Source organism: Carassius auratus, chromosome 16, assembly GCF_003368295.1.
Source record: "Carassius auratus strain Wakin chromosome 16, ASM336829v1, whole genome shotgun sequence".
Taxonomy (NCBI): Eukaryota; Metazoa; Chordata; class Actinopteri; order Cypriniformes; family Cyprinidae; genus Carassius; species Carassius auratus.
In genome coordinates, this window is record NC_039258.1 from 22,849,047 (window position 1) to 22,865,717 (window position 16,671).

The 16,671-nt window shown below is 40.0% G+C and overlaps 1 protein-coding gene across 10 annotated transcripts; it reads right to left on the bottom strand.

Moving 5' to 3' along the window:
- Positions 1–1,127: 1,127 nt before the first annotated feature.
- On the bottom strand, positions 1,128–16,388 carry LOC113116566 (aryl hydrocarbon receptor nuclear translocator-like). Of its 10 annotated transcripts, none has more exons than XM_026284799.1 (21): positions 16,019–16,369; positions 15,290–15,374; positions 14,447–14,485; positions 14,322–14,369; positions 13,115–13,319; positions 11,548–11,761; positions 11,377–11,482; positions 11,010–11,075; positions 10,846–10,931; positions 10,664–10,740; positions 9,788–9,922; positions 8,988–9,062; positions 7,716–7,867; positions 6,308–6,412; positions 6,091–6,160; positions 5,291–5,330; positions 4,977–5,064; positions 4,072–4,252; positions 3,606–3,789; positions 3,378–3,523; positions 1,128–2,559 (listed from the first exon to the last, which is right to left on the bottom strand). In XM_026284799.1, the coding sequence occupies exons 1-21, from the start codon at positions 16,035–16,037 to the stop codon at positions 2,473–2,475; spliced, it is 2,208 nt and encodes a 735-aa protein (XP_026140584.1). In that variant the 5' UTR covers positions 16,038–16,369; the 3' UTR covers positions 1,128–2,472. The 10 variants fall into 10 exon arrangements, with proteins under 10 accessions (XP_026140584.1, XP_026140586.1, XP_026140582.1 ...); XM_026284801.1 differs by having other exon boundaries at positions 11,377–11,479; positions 16,019–16,368; XM_026284797.1 differs by having other exon boundaries at positions 3,606–3,786; positions 10,664–10,931; positions 16,019–16,371.
- Between the last annotated feature and the right edge of the window lie 283 nt (positions 16,389–16,671).

Below are 16,671 nucleotides of genomic sequence, written 5' to 3' on the forward strand. Positions count from 1 at the left end.
TCGTCTTTTTTTTTTTTTTTTAAGCTGTACATGTGGAAAGTGCAGTTTGATGACAACATCGCATGTTGTTTACTTGATGTGCTTACGCGCCGATCGCTAAGTTAACAATATTTGAAGCAGTTTTACTCACCGCCAGTGGTTCCAACACACGATCGTGACCCTTTTTCGTTGGGATTGCATTATCCTTAAGAAATAAACGATGTGCAAATCCGGTGTCAAACTGGGCCTTGTTTGTAAAACAAACATCTTCGAAATGCAGGGAACAAACAAAAACATTTGCACAACGCCGTTGATGCTCTGTAAAAATAAACTCCATCCACTGGTCCCTTAATGCTGTTTTTTTTTTTTTTTTTTCGGTAATCTGTGCATAGTTGTCTTGCCCTGGCAACCAAAAACACACTCCTTTTGTGACATTTCGTGACGCTCTCGCTCTGATCAGTGAAGTCTGTTGTGCTCTCAGTGCTCTGCTATACGGGAGCGCGCGCTCTTCCGGCAGAAGTGCCTCAGGACCCATATAAGGAAATTCCGCTCCATCTAAGGTCACACAGAGCCATACTCGAAAAAAAACTTTCCGAAACTTGTGACAAACCGGAAGGAGTATTTTTGGAACAAAAATACTCCTTCAAACGTACAACTTAATTTTTGAAACTTTGTCCATGTTTAGCATGGGAATCCAACTCTTTAATAGTGTAAAAAACTCAGTATGCATGAAATAGCATTTTATTGTATACATATAATATTAACATTAATGTTTCTCCACTATGCCCCGCCTTTCTGAAACAGGTTGATTTTTACCAAGCTCATCGTTCTGAAAAGCGAGCTGTACTCTGATTAGCAGCAACACTACAGCAAGAATTTAACTTTGTTAAAGAATATATCTTTGGGTTTGAGACTTGTCTTTGCAACTTCATGCACCAAGAGCTTGTAACAGCTTGTAAGGGAAACTTGAAATCACATCATATGACCCCTTTAAAAAATCAGTTCCATTTGACTTGTTATTAAGGATTATGACGTGGCTAACTGACAGGTGATGTACAGTTCACTGAATATACAGTATTAATCAGTCCCAACAAAGATTTTTTAGACAGTAGGAATTTAATAAAAAAACTCAGATAGTATTTTTTATATTTCATTTACATACATATACATTTATTTTTCTAGGTTGTACACAAACTGCAGTTCAAAACTGTGAAAACACAGAAGAAGAAAAAAACAGAGCACTGACCCTTTCATATCCAAAGAAAAAAGTGACACGAGCACTCGATTTAATGCACAGAAATACTGAAAAAAGACGCAGACACACCCATATCCAAAAGCACACATCAAACATTTCATTAAAAAGCTTTCGATCTAAAGAAAACCCCGCCAATAACAGCTGAGGAATATTCTCTGTACAAGACTAATTAAGAATAACGATTTCCAAATGAACACACGAAGAGATTAAGTCAGACGGAAAACAGCCCAGATAAAGCATTAAAGGTTATTTCTTATATATATTACAACAAAACATTATGATAAAATTATCATAGTGACAAAAATGGCTTTGAGGTACACAGATCCTGCTCGTTATTGATTGATTACTGCACCAACATCATCCCAAGCCTTTTATTACACATCTGAATTTGAACTGAGGTAGCAAACAGGATGCAGAACAGATGAAGGAAGCAGTCCTTACAGTGTAAATGCATTTAAGTACTGAGAAATTATAATTAGAGTTAATGTTAGGGTCTTTTCAAGGTTAACTGCATGCTTTTATGCATAATTTACTACAGTAAGAACATGTGATGATGTGTAATAAGTACACTGCAAAATAATAAAATTTCATTGTAGTTTTTAAAAACATTAACAAGTATGACTTACATTAGATCATTATTTAAAATGAAAAATAATTGAGAAATATTTGGAATTCCTCTTCCTGTTTATCAAATTCAACATCCTGTTGAGCCAGTTCAGTTATTACAATCAATTCGATTCAAATGACAAGTTATGAATGGAAATATAGTCAATTCTTCAATAACAAAGAATGCAATCAAGCTGCAGCTTCTGCGTAACAATAAACCTGATGGACACATTCACAGCAGCTTTCTGAGGCCAGACTCAAGAAGTCAGTTCTCACACATTTCATCATTGGGTCAAAAGCAGTGCAATCGCTACACAATCACAGTCAGAGACAGTGTGTGTGTGTGTGTGTGTGTGTGTGTGTGTGTGTGGCCATCTCATAAATCAAAGCATGTGTGTGTACGCTTGTGCTCGAAGTGTGCATGATTTTAAAGTGAACACATTTCAGAGACGTCTGTCTGTGTGTCTGGATCCTCACATTATGGCTTATAACTTCCATTCTCACAATGCATCAGTCTCACTCTTTTTCAGACCCCTCTGTGCCTCAGCTCTGTCATCGATTTGGTGAAGAGAGTAAGAAATGGCGCGTCAGAGAGCAACAGGAAGTAAAGGAAGTGACCGGAAGCGGGACCACTACTCGGGGAAAGGAGGAAACATGGGGATCTCGCCGAAATCATCGTTGCTGAAGCTGCCGGTTTGATCCAACATGGAGATCACATCCTGAAGAAGAGAACGAGAGAGGGAGGGAATAAACCATAAAGAACCACAATTCAGTCAACGTTTGCGCCACAGAGGATCATACGCACATGATGACAGAGGTTATTCTCCTTTAAAGGAATAGTTCACCCAAAACTGAAGATTAGCAGAAAATGTGCTCACTCTCAAGCCATTCAGGATGAGTTTGTGTCTTCATCAGGTTTGTAGAAATGTAGCATCGCATCAGTGTCTCATCAATGGATGCTCTGCAGTGAATGGGTGCCATCAGAATGAGAGTCTGATAAAAACATCACAATAATCCACAGCACTCCAGTCCATCAGTTAACATCTGGAGAAGACAAAACCTGAAACAAATCCAGCATTAAGATGTTTTTAGCTCAAATACATAGAGTCTATAATCCATAATAACACTTCCTCCAGTGAAAAGTGCATCTGCTGTTGTCTCTCACAGATTTGTTTAGAGCTGTTTATATGCAGCTTGATCTGCGCAGATTTCTCTCCTGAATCAGACCAGAACACTTTTCAATGGAGGAAGTGTTATTATGGATTATAGACTTGTATTTTAGTTAAAAAGGTCTTAATGCTGGATTTGTTTAATCTTTTGTCTTCTCCAGATGTTAACTGATGGACTGGAGTGCTGTGGATGATTGTGATGTTTTAATCAGACTCTCATTCTGACGGCACCCATTCACTGCAGAGCATCCATTGATGAGACACTGATGCAATGCTACATTTCTCCAAACCTGATGAAGAAACAAACTGATCATCGTTTTTTAGTTGGCTTGAAAGACAAGCATGTCTGTTGTGTGGTCTCCTCTCACCTGAAACATCTCTGGCTGGTTGTTTCGAGGCTGCTGGTGTGTGTCTGCAGTGCTCTGTGTGTGTGGCTGAGTCTGCCACTGCTGCCACCCTGACACTCCCCCTGCTGGCCTGGAGCTGAACTGCGCTCCCATCTGATTCATGTCACCTGAACCAAAGAGCAAGAGCAGACCTGAGCCCCGGAACAGGAAAAACTGCTCACTATTGAAAATATCCTTTAAAATACTTACCAAATCCATTAGTTGAAGGGTTGCTGTGGCTGTTTATTTGTTGGTAATTGGATGCGTTGGCCATTGAAGCAGAAGCCCCGCCCATCTGGCCAAAGGAAGAGGAAGTGGAGGATGTAGGGGCGGAGCTGAAACCTCCCATGTTGAACTGAGGAGACTGACTCTTCCCAACCTGACCTGCCATCTGCTGGACAAAGAGAGCACTTTCAACAAAAAACATTCTTCATTGTGAAAGAATCTGTTGTACACAATACAAAATCATGGAATAATTAACATGTTATGATATTTTCGATGGGTCATGGGGCCTGTGTCTCACCCGGCTACCCACTGCATTGACCAAACATCATCCTTACAGACCACAAACATCTGAACAGTAGTGTGATAATAATCATAAATCATAATCTTCTGCCTAAGGTGTCTGACTGCTGGTCAGGTGTAATCACTCTCCCGCCGTACTTTAAGTGTGTACCTGTGTGTTGAAGGGCTGTTGTGCAGCAGGCCAGACTCCAGGGGGCGCTGTGGGACCCGTCTGGGGCTGAATGGGGCTGTTGTTGCTGCCACTGACTCCAGACGGTGTGCTCTGACGGGACATCTGTGCAAGCATCTGACCCGCCGAGTGAGGAGCCATCTGCTGAGCCATCCCAGCTGACCTGAGACCAGACCACAGCACGAGTCAGGTCACGCCAAAACAACTTACAGCTGAACCAAACGTCCAAACCTACACCCTGCAGAATCTGCAAAGTGTTAATTATTTTACCAAAATAAGAGCAAGTTGTTGTTTATATAGTACTGACCTGAATAAGATATCACACAAAAGAGATTTACATACAGTCCACAAGAGAAAAGAGATATGAAATACTATGGGATAAAACATAAGGTGTATGAGTGTGTGTGTGTACAGTGCGCGAGTGTGTGCGAGTGAGTATGTGTGTGTGTGAGTGTGCGTGTAAGAGACTGTGCGTGTGTGCATGCGTGTGAGTAAGTGTGAGTGTGCACGTGTGAGTGCACGTATGTATGTAAATGTGGGTGCGAGTGAGCATGTGCATGCGTGAGTGTGAGCGTGCATTAGTGTGTGCGTGCACGTGTGTGTGAGTGCACATGCAAGTATGTGTATATATGCGTGTGAGTGATTGAGTGTGTGTGTGAGTGAGCGAGCGAGCGTACATAAATGTGTGTGCGTGTGAGCGTGCATGAGTGTGTGTGCGTGTATGCACGTGTGTGTGAGCGTGCATGAGTTTGTGTGCGTGCATGTGTGTGTGTGCGCGCATCTATGCGCGTCCGTGAGTGTGAGTGTGCACGAGTACATGCGTGTGTGAGTGTACGTATTGTGCATGTAAGTGTGTACTTGCACGTGAGTATGTGTGTGTGTTGCACCTGAAGGGATCACTGTGACGAGCAGAGCTGGGGAAAGACGCAGCTGGAGGGTAGAGCTGCTGTCCGCTGGAGGACACGGTCTTAGAGTCTGAGAGAGACGGACACCTGTCAATCACTGTGACTGTACATTAGTGATGGATCACAATAAAACAAAAATCTATTTATCTGATGGTCTAATGTGTGTTTGTGTCTGCATGAATCAGCAGCACAGTTCATCTACTACACACACTCATTAATACTATTAATACAAATTGTGCTAAATGTCAAAATCTGATAATATGGGAAAATAATGCTTTGATAGTAGGGAGTCTTACTGTGATCCGGACTGACTACACTCACAGTCTGCAGCGGAGCCTGACACAGACACAGACACAGACAGAGACAGAGACAGAGTCGTCATGATGTGGTCAACAGGTTCATCTCAATCTCAACACAGCTCATGTGAGCTGAAGAAACCTCACGGGAAAAATGAGTTTTAATCATTAAAGGGAGACATCAGAAACACTTTACATCACAACTAATGCTTTGTAATCAGTTAACTCAATTGTGACTGATTTTATTTGTTAAGTCATGTTATTTTTTCTCATTTTCAGATGGCAGCGATCCAGCTCAAATACATGATCAATTCTCACATTTTCTTCCTTTTAAACTAAAAGAGTAGATTCTGAAAAACCACAGACTTGGCGCCACTTTCTGGCTCAAAGGGTTAGTTCACCCAAAACCTGTGTTTCATTCACCCTCGAGATGTTTGCACTGCAGTGATTTTAATATAACTCTGATTGGATTCGTCTGAAAAGAAGAAATTCATACACACCGAGGGTGGCTCATTTTTATTTATTTTTGGGTAAACTTAACCCTTTGAGTCAGAAAGTGGCGCCAAGTCTGTGGAATAGCTCATCTTTACATGTCAGGGACACTGACTCTGTACACGATTTTAAAGTACATCTACAGACATATTTGTATTCTTCTGGTTCATAATTGTAGTATTTTTATGATTGTTGTTTTTATTTGTTTATTATATTTTATATTGAGATGATGTAAAGCACATTGGTGGACGTGTTGTTTTATATAAATGAACCTGAGCAGCAGTGGTGTAGAGAGGAAGTGTGTTCACCTGAGCGAGAGCGAGCTGACTGCCGTCTCGTCCCATCCCCTCGTCTAACTCGGCCTGCTGCTGCATCTGCCTGAATGAAGAAGAGCAAACCACACTGATGTGAGCGCCGCCCTCAGACCAGACCCTCAGACCCACCACCAACCACCTACAGCTTCCTACAGGAGGAGACCCACCACCGACAGCAAGCAGCACCCCAGAGACACTGGTCTGCTCTCACCTGGCTGTGACCTGGCCTGGGCTGGGGGTGGAGGGGCAGTGGGGACTGCTCTGCCCCAGTGAAGGGGAGGACAGGGGGGACAGGGAGTCCTGATTCATCCCTCGACTGTCACACAGACGCAGGGATCGGTGGAGAGAAACGCTCAGATTAAACTGAATCAACACGCTCACCCTCTAAACACTGAACTGACCCCAAAAATCAAGCAGAAACCTACACATCATATTATGTCATGACAATTTTGGAGGGCATTTGGATATTTTGAATGGTGTCAATTTAGGACAATTCTGCAAATTTTACTTTAAGTCTCATCATCAAAGTTTTTATGTAGTTCTCAGTGATGCGATGACTTTCCACAAACACAAGTCTGGAATCAGTAACCTTTTTTGTTTTTGAAAGACATTAATACTTTGATCATCAAGGAAGCATTAAATTAGGGCTGAGACGATTTTAATCATGATTAATCGCATCCAAAATAAAAGTTTGTATTTACATAATAAATGTGTGTGTACACTCATGGTGTATAATTATAAATATAAGTATTTTATATGTAAATAACAATTTTTTCTTAAATATGTACATGCACGTATGTGTTTTTAAAAATACAAAATAATTATACACATTACACACACTTATTATGTAAATAAAAACTTTTCTAATTATGATTATAATCGTCTCAGCCCTACATTAAATTGATCAAAAGTGACAGTAAAAGACATTTATGATGTACCAAATGATTTCTATTTCAAATAAAATTTTTTTTTACTTTGCATAAATTAAATGCATAAATTAAATTAAATTTTAATTTAGAATGATTTCTGAAGATCATGTGACATTGAAGACTGGAGGAATGATGCTGAAAATACAGCGGAATAAATATGTAATAAATTACATCTTAACAATTATGCACATAGAAAATAGCTATTGTAAATTGCAATAATATTTCATAATATTACTGTTTTTACAGCATTATTGATCAAATAAATGAAACTGAGCAGAAGAGATTTCTTTATATAAAAAATAAAATAAAATAAAAATCTTAGTGACTCAAATGTAAATGACTTCTGCATTACACTAAAGAGAATCAGGGAGGAGCTAGATATGATCAATTGAAATGTTATATTTCACAATACATAAGACAATTATAAGCTTCTTAATTTACATATTCATCTTCTTTTCTATATACTTTCTTCTTATTCATATTCTGGGGTGAAATAAGTCCCACACATTGACGTGACACACACGCCTTCAGACATCTGATTTCCTCCACAGGAATGAAGCTTTGAGAGTATAACAATCTGAGAGTATTAAACAGTGGCCCAGAAGGTCTTTCAATACTGAAGTCACTATGTAACTTGCACTAAAAGCAATCATCTGTTGCTGTGATCATGTGATGCATCTCAGTACTAACTTGACGTTGGCGTTGGTGCAGATGATGTACTCGATCTCCTCAGAGAAAGGGTTCTGGAAGGTGAACGAGCTGGTCCTCATCCAGATCCACTCGTGGGATTTAGAGCGGAAGCGGAACATCACCGAGAGCACCTGACCTCGCAGTTTCACCACCTGCACCAGGGGTCAGAGGTCATCAGAACAACAGTCCCAGGGTGGACTGGGGATAAAAGTGGCCCTTCATACTTCTTTACATTAGAATGTGTCTTTCCTGGTGTATATGGCAAAAGTTAAATGCTTACCATAATATCAGTCCATATATCAATTTAGTGCAGAAGGTGGACTGTTTTCATTGTGCTTTCAATTGCTTGACAAGAGTTTTTTTATTTATAATGTAGATTTTTATGATGAAAAATACAGAGAACTGTAATATGTGAAATATATAAAGCAACAATTTAGAACAGCTGTTTTCTATGCAAATGTACAGTAAAAATGTATTTTGTGATGCACAGCTGTATTTTCAGCATCATTCCTCCAGTCTTCAGTGTCACGTGATCTTCAGAAATCAGAATAATATGATGATTTACTGCTCAAGAAACATTTCTGATTATTATCAATGTTGAACACAGTTGTGCTGCACAATATTTTTGTGGAAAATGTGATACATCGCCATTCAGTCTGGAGTAAGGTTTAAATAATAATAATAATAAAAACAATACTAAGCTATACTTATTACAAATTTTATATATATATATATATATATATATATATATATATATATATTTTTTTTTTTTTTTTTTTTTTAAGTATTAATAATAATAATAAGAAGCATTATGAATAACTGAGGACAAATAATAATTGAAAATAATTAAGCAGCAGATCATCATATTTTCATGATTTCTGAAGATCATGTGACACTGAAGACTGGAGGAATGATGCTGAAAATACAGCGGAGCATCACAGAAATAAATTACACTTTAACTGTAAACCATTAAAACATCTTTAATAGTAAAACAGAACTTTCCTAATCATGGCACTTGAAAGCGAACGACTTCTACAATCTATAATGCTTGAGAATTATATTTTTACAGTTTTTACAGCAACCACCTTACTCTGATGACTGCTACGTTTAAATGTATTAAACACTGGTGTAATCTTGTTACTGCTGTCATTTTATAAACGCAAAAAGCCCCAAATGGTTATTTCTATTCATGGGTGCTACATGAAATTTTATGAACTACAATTTGTCTTACAGTAACTTTAGTAAAGGTGTGATGTAAAGGCAGATACACACCTGCTGAAAGCTGTCTCGCAGTAAGCCCTGCTCCTCTGGATGAGCAAACTCCAGAACGTTCTTCCCCAGTAACTCCTGTCACACAACAACACAAAAGATGGAGAACACTGCAAGACCAGCGATGCTCCCAAATTCATATATATATTTATTAAATGACCAATTAACTAATCAATAAATTAATTAAATAAATCAGTACTCAAATAAAACTGAGTTATGTATAAATGTAAAAATGCTAGAGCACACATATAAAGCTTGGCACACTGCACCGCAGAAGTAATATTTCTGAATGTGTAAGGGAAAAACAGTAAAGAGGCTGCATTAACATTTTAATAATGTATTGATAAACTAGTGCTTTCTTTGTTGAAGTCGTTGACACTGACTCGTAATCTCCTCAGTAGTGATGCGCCTGTATGCATGTTTCATACGGATTACATTATCTACACATCTTTAAGGCAAGTAGCTATACACAGAGTTTCACACTCAAGTTCACAGAGACCGAGATGGCCTCTTTACTTTACAAAAGCGCAAATAAACAGAGTCTTTACAGTCCGGAGAGTCTTTACGACCAGAAACTCGACTGTTAGAGGGCAGCCCTTATAAAGATCTGAAACCTGCTGGGACTTACGTTCCAAAGTGACTCATATAATACAGGCCGAAACCAAATACTGCTGCATCATTATGAAAGACAGTGAAGCTTATCGGCTATAATCAACTAATGCAGAGTCAACGTAACATCCTGCTCTTCAGAAATGACTTCCTTTGGCCTGAGATCCAGCCCGACTCGGGTGTTTGAGGCCTACCTGAGGCTGGTAGCCGATCATCGCCTGACAGCGGTGATCCACAAAGGTGTAGAGACCCTGACAGTTGTGGCGGGAAATAAATTCCACTGGAACGCTGATGTTACTTATGTTTGTGTCGCTCGGGGAACATGTGACCTGCATGACAACAGAGCATCTTAAAGAGACAGTTCACCCAAAAACTAACATTCGGTCATCCTTTACACACTCAATGTTTATATGTAAATAAAGTAAATGTCAATTATATGTAAATGTAAATTCAATCTGTTTAACCTATAAAGCAATCAGGTCTCTTCAGGAGACTTGGATTATACGGCTTGATTATAATATGGATTACTTTTACAATCTCTCTATTAATTTTTCAAATGGTCAAAGTTTTGGTGGAATGGACTTTCAATGGAGAGACAGAAATCTCTCATGTTTCATCAAAAGTATCTTCAGCTGTGTTTCAGAGATGAGCAAAAGTCATACAGGTTTGGAATGACTGAAAGAAAACTGGAACAGTTTACTGAACCTTGTGTTTTTGGCTGAGTTTCATATTTGATCTGTAAGGCTTATATAGAATGAAATACAGTGAAAATATTGATGAAAAACCAGCTCATTTTTCCATTCAGAGGCACAAAAAGAGCAAAAATGTGTTGCAATGAGAATATAGCAGATACTTATATAAACAAATATAAATACGTCACTCCATATCTTCTATTAATGTCTTAATAAGATGATATTTCAGTGATCAAAACATAATTCAATGCAACATGACGATTGAGAGAACTTGCCCTTTTAGAATAAATGATGACAGAATTGTGCAAACTAGATCCTTTGAATAAGACACAAATCGAATTCACTGAAAAGTGAAATAAAACGGAAGGGGAGAGGTACCTGAAGCCTTCCAATGGCGACGAGACAGAAACGGTTTCCCTGATTGTTATCGGGCTCCTCTTCAGACAGACTCACTCCTGAGAGAGAAGATAAAGGGACAGTATGCGTCTCAGTTGCGCTCTGACTGGACAGCGGGGAGTTCAGCTCCGCTCTCTCTGAACAATAGACACTTCCTCTGCTACCTGCAGGAGGCCAGGACTTGATGAAGCCTGTGCAGTGCACGACCGCATACTGCGGCTCGCCCTCTTTAGGAGCACCCAGTCCGTTCCTGCGGGAGGAGAGACGCTCTTCATCAGCGTCCGTTTAAAGACTGAGACACGTTTATACAGAGAGAGCGCTGCTGTACCTGTTTCTGCTTCTCAGGAAGTTGAGTCTGTTCATGGACACCGGCTCTACGGGACACACTCCACATCTGGACACACACATTACAATCCACATAATGTAGAACATTGTTTAAATTGCAAACATAATTTATTTAGGGGACCCAGACTGAGCAAAAATAAGCAATTCGGTGCAGATGCTGATATTTACAAGGACAAAAAGTACGATGAAATTTCAATGCCTGTAATGTAAATCAATGAGATCTTTACATGATCAAAACACATAATGCAATGCAATTCAATGCTGACTGAGAGATGGAGGAGGCGGCTTGGGAAGATCATTGCTCCACTGAGGAACAGTGAAAGTAAAGCTGGACTCTTCCTGTTCCTCACCTCATCCTGCAGATGAAGGAGCGGCGTGTGCCCATACTCATCCTCACAGCGGCCTGCCCGCCCTCTTTCTTCACCGTGCCTGTCTTCATGTCCAACATCCGGCCTACTGTCAGAAGAGAGGAAGATGAGTTAAACAGAAAGAGTTGATAAGCGATAAGAGTGGTTTCTTACCGCCGCTGTTGTTCTCGCTGGTGGAGAGCTGCTCTCGGAGCTTCTCGGTGTCGTCTGGATGAAGCTGGTCGTACAGCGATGATCCCAGCCAATCCGACTGAGCCTGGTTCAGAACCGGTGTGACAGAGTCTGACACATAAACCACACGGCCGGTTTCACACGACACCACGAACAGAAACCCATCCGCCGCCTCCAGAACCAGGTGCTTCAGCTCCTGCAGAGACAGAGAGAGAGACAAGAGCATATTCTGAGATGATGTTTAAGACTAATTTTTAGATGAAATGGTTAACTGAATCATTAAAATGCCTGCTTCAAATTCACAACTATATTTTTAAAGGGGTCATCGGATGCACATTTCCCACATGTTAATATGATTCTTAAGGGTCCTAATGAAAAGTCTATAACATACTTTAGTGTCTCAATGGTAGCGTAAGACAACACCCTTTTTACCTTGTCAAATACAGCTCTGTTCACAGCGAGACGTTTCGGTGCATGTCTCTTTAAATGCTAATGAGCTCAGCTGATCCCGCCCCTCTCTTCTGTGGGGTGACCAGCCGTTCTCATGAAACCGTTTACTTCAGCAGCATTTAGCCACGAAACGTGGTAACTAGCACATTATTAAGAAAGGACATTTGCAAAGATCTCACAAAGGATTCGTGCGAACTAGGGATGTCTACGTTTAATATTCGATAAAACATGCAATCGATTAAAGCAACACTCGTGCACAATCAGTGATGCTGACGGCATATAAAAGCATCATCATTCAGTATAAAATAAAGGGTTAGTTCACCCAAAAATGAAAACTCCCCCCCGAGGCACCCTAGGTGTATATGACTTTCTTCTTTCAGTCAAATACAATCAGACTTATGTTAAAACTGTCTTTGATCTTTCAAGCTCTATCACTGCAGTCAGCAGGTGTTGCATTACTTCAGTCCAAAAGAAGTTGAATAAAAAGAGCCCTTCCATAAATATAAATATATATTTATAAAATGTCAAATTAAAGAGCTTACCTTTGAGGATTTAATACAAGTTTGACTTAAGGAAATTATTTGCATAGATAAAAAAAATAATAATAATAAAAAAAAGGATTAATTTAAGAATTTGAATTCCTCTTAGGTTTTGTCTTTTTGAAAACATTTTTAAGAAAGATGACCTCCTTACAAACTGTTTTTGGGAACACAAAATATTTTTAACTTTTCTTCTGATTTTCTTAGAAGGACAGTTCGCCCAAAATTTACTCACATTTCCTGAACATAAGAGGAAGAACATCAATAACCAAACAGTTTCTGTTTCCCAACTGACTTCCAAGGTATTCTTTTCATATTACAGAAGTCAATAGAGACCGACAGCTGTTCCCAACACCCTTCAAAACATCTCTTCAGTTCAGCAGAAGAAAAAACAACAACTCATACATGTCTGGAACAACTTGAGAGTCAGTAAATAACCAGAGATTTTCTATTTCAAGTAAGAAAGTGAGAAGATAAGAGTGAGGAAGAGCTTCACTCCTGATGATGGATCAAGACGAGGAATAAATCTGCTTCTGTAATGAGTGCAGCTGATATCTGACCTGGTCTGTGAGGAAGGAGGGTTTGTGTGCTGCATCGCCGCCGCTTCCTCGGAGCGTCTTCATGTGTGACACTGCCATGCGCAGGATGGTCAGCTTGTCTGGTTTGCGTGCCAGAGCGCTGCAGGTGGGCACCATGTCTGACAGCTCCGTGATGTAAGCGGTCATCTTGTTCCTCCGCCTGCGCTCGATCTCGCTGTGGTTCTCCCTGCGGTCAGGAGGCATGAGAGATGGGCAGAGCATGCAGTCATGGGGAGAAGAGAGCAGAGAAGAGGTCGAGAGACAGCCACGAGAGAGGAGGGAGAGAGAGAGATGGATGAATAAGCAAATAAAGACTGCATCAATGTGCTCGTCAAATGAGACGACACTCATCTCTCCGTGACAAAACAAATGTGTATGAACAATCTCATGAGAGCTGAAAGAGAAGCCTCTTCAAACGGCCTGAGAAAAGAAGAGAGGGACAGAAGAAACGCTCAAAAGAAACAGGTGTAATAAAGTGTTAGACAACTTAGTTTCTTCCAACCCACAGAAACCAACTCCACAACATTTAGGACAGATTTTGTTCAAAATGAACCTTTTTGTTCTTCGATTTTACTTGAAATGTGTTTTGGACTTAAAGCAAGACGCTGTGTGAACAGGCGAAAATCACTGATTAATCACAGTACACACAAGGTTTAGCATTTAAAGTACTAACGAAGCATCACTGAATTAAATGTGCATTCATTTGCTTAGATTTCCAGCAAAGAAATCTGAAAACTGGACGAAGCCAGGTTCAAAATCATTGGAAAAACTTTGATTTCTCTCCATAAATATTGTTAACAGCCACAAAAATAAATTTTTACCAATAAATAAAGAAACTTGAATGAAACGAAAATGAAAAACTTGATTTCTGAGTTTAAAATAGTTCATTTCAATAGTTCATAGTAATTCAGAGAGTGGCATTCAGTAATGCTCTTGGAGATAACAAGTTGTAGTGCCATTTTTTAAGCGTTCGATTTAGTGTAACATTTTCTTTGGCAGTCTGATTAAATAATAAAGGAAGACAGAGATATTGTTTAAAAATACATTTAGAAAGCATGGGCTGATATAGCATCTTTGACATGAGTTTGGGTCTGTTCCTCCAAACAATGGCTGACAGGAAGAGTGTTTGGCTATCATAAAGACTCCAGCACATGTAGGCAATGGCAGCCTCCTCTGACTCGGTCCATACCTGGCAAACCTCTCCTTGTCATTGGATCCGCCTCCATCATCATCACACCTGAGAAGACCGAACACATGCTGATGAACACAGTCCTGAGACGGGCAGCTCGGCACAGATCACACATCATGACTCACCTGAACAACTTGCTTTCATCGTCGTCGTCATAGTCCGAGCTGGAAACCAGGGAAACACACATTAGTCAGGAATATTGCACAACGGCAACGACTCAAAGATTCCCGTAACTGTCCTCCCACTCGAGAGACAGCACAAACAAGCACACTACTGCTGGCCAAACCCAGCGTCCTTCCTGGGAAACTACATCTCTATTATCTCCAAGCCATACGCGCGGGAACAATGTGTGCAAGTATTTATGCTGCTTTTGTCTTTTTTGGAGCTCAGTCAAGTCATTTATTTTTAGCACTTCATACAGCACCGGCAGTTTGAAAGCAGCTCCACAATAATGAACAGAGTGACAGTGTTAACTTATCTCATCGAAACAAACTCAATAAAGCAGCTCCACTGGAGACAAAACAGTCATTATTCTGCTCGAGTCAGTTCAGAGTTCAATGTGTCGATTTCACAGAAGGTTAGTGTCATCATTGACTCAAGAAAGCGCTCACATTCATAATATTACTTCATATGTACTGTCTTCTAAACCACTGTCCTCGTAATCACACTTCACAGAAAACTCAGTCTGCCATCTCCCGATAGATGTCCTTCTGAGCAGCACAGAACAGCGCTGTCTTGACGCTGAGATCAGCTGAACGCTGTCAGAAGTGTTTTAATAATGATCTGAGCATTATATATCTGTGGAGTAGACGGCTCAGACTCAGGCTTCTCATGTTTACTGTTGACACTTCTGTGGTAGTCTCCATCGGCAGCTGGTTTTTATTAATTGTGCTATATTATTATGACTTTTCGAGATTTTCTTTAAAATGTGAAGTGCTTTATACACAAGATGTATTATTATTACTTACGTGGCTTGTCGTTTGTTGGCCTTTGGCACGACGGCGGTACTGTTAGCATGAGATCCAGCTGCTGTGGCCATCGACTCTGGCATGTCTGAAACACACACACACACACACACACACACACACAACAATAACTACACCGAATATTTATATGTACGTCTTTAGGTTAAAGAAATGCATAGTGTAGTTTTGCATTAAATTCAAAAGGTCATACTAATGCCATAACATTATAAGTGTCCCTGGAGCACAGAAGCAGTCTTAAGTCTCTGGGGTATATTTATCATTAGGAAATTAAGAAAATATCATGTTCCATGAAGATATACTGTGTATTACCTACTGTAAATATATTAGAATTTAATCTTCGATATGCACAGCTAAGAACTTCATCTGGACCACTTTAAAGGTGATTTAGTTCTCCAGGGACACACACATGTGTGTTGTTTAGGGCCTGTGTGTGTATGCCAGCTGAAGCACACACTTCCACAAGTGTCAGATCACACTGTCACCGCTCCTGCTGCTCTTTACTAATAAAAACAAACCCGTTTTCTCACGACAGACGGGATATGTTCGTCAAGTTTGTAGTTAACGTAACGTACTCCGTGAGTTTCTGTTATAGGCTAAATCACAACAGTTAGGCTAACAGCTGCTCGAGCTAACCAGTACAACCGCTGACGATGAGCGAAATCAACACAGATCAGACATTCAAGGGGAACACATTTGGGTTTTATACGATACCTGGATTGGCTGATGACATGTCCGACAGGTAAAGGAGTTAGCGAACGAGCTAACACAAACAAAACAACTTTCCCAGCTGACGAGAGGAGTCTCCCTGCTACACACTGTCTGTTGTTGTTTTACTCCGTCCGAGTCTCGAAAAGGTATTTTAAAACAGATGTCATGACTTCAAAGCGAGTGTCATTTTCGCCGCGGTTCCGAACGGTAGGGGTTTGCTGATGTTTTATAGTTGTTGTTTTTTCGTTGTTGTTCCTGTTCTTTGACTTTTCCAGTTAAAAAAAACTCCCCGATCCAAGATGGCGCCCGTAATCTTTCAGTCAGCAGCAGAAGCGCGTCAGAGGAGGAAGCTAGAGTCTCCACGCGGCTCAGACGCGCCACCCTGCGGCCACAGAAGACACAGTCATCTACAGCTCGAAGTTTTTGCTATTTTTCCTGTTTTATGATTATTATTGTGTTAATATTATTTTAAAGTAATGACTTAAATGACAATAAATTATCCGATAAAGGACGTAAAGTACAACTATACATTATATACATTAACGCATTTTTTTTTTAATGAATACCAATTAATCTTCCTGAGGTTATTCCTATATGGTTAGACTTATATATTTATGTGGTTTTGTAATAAGGTACCAAACCCTTTAAAATTTATT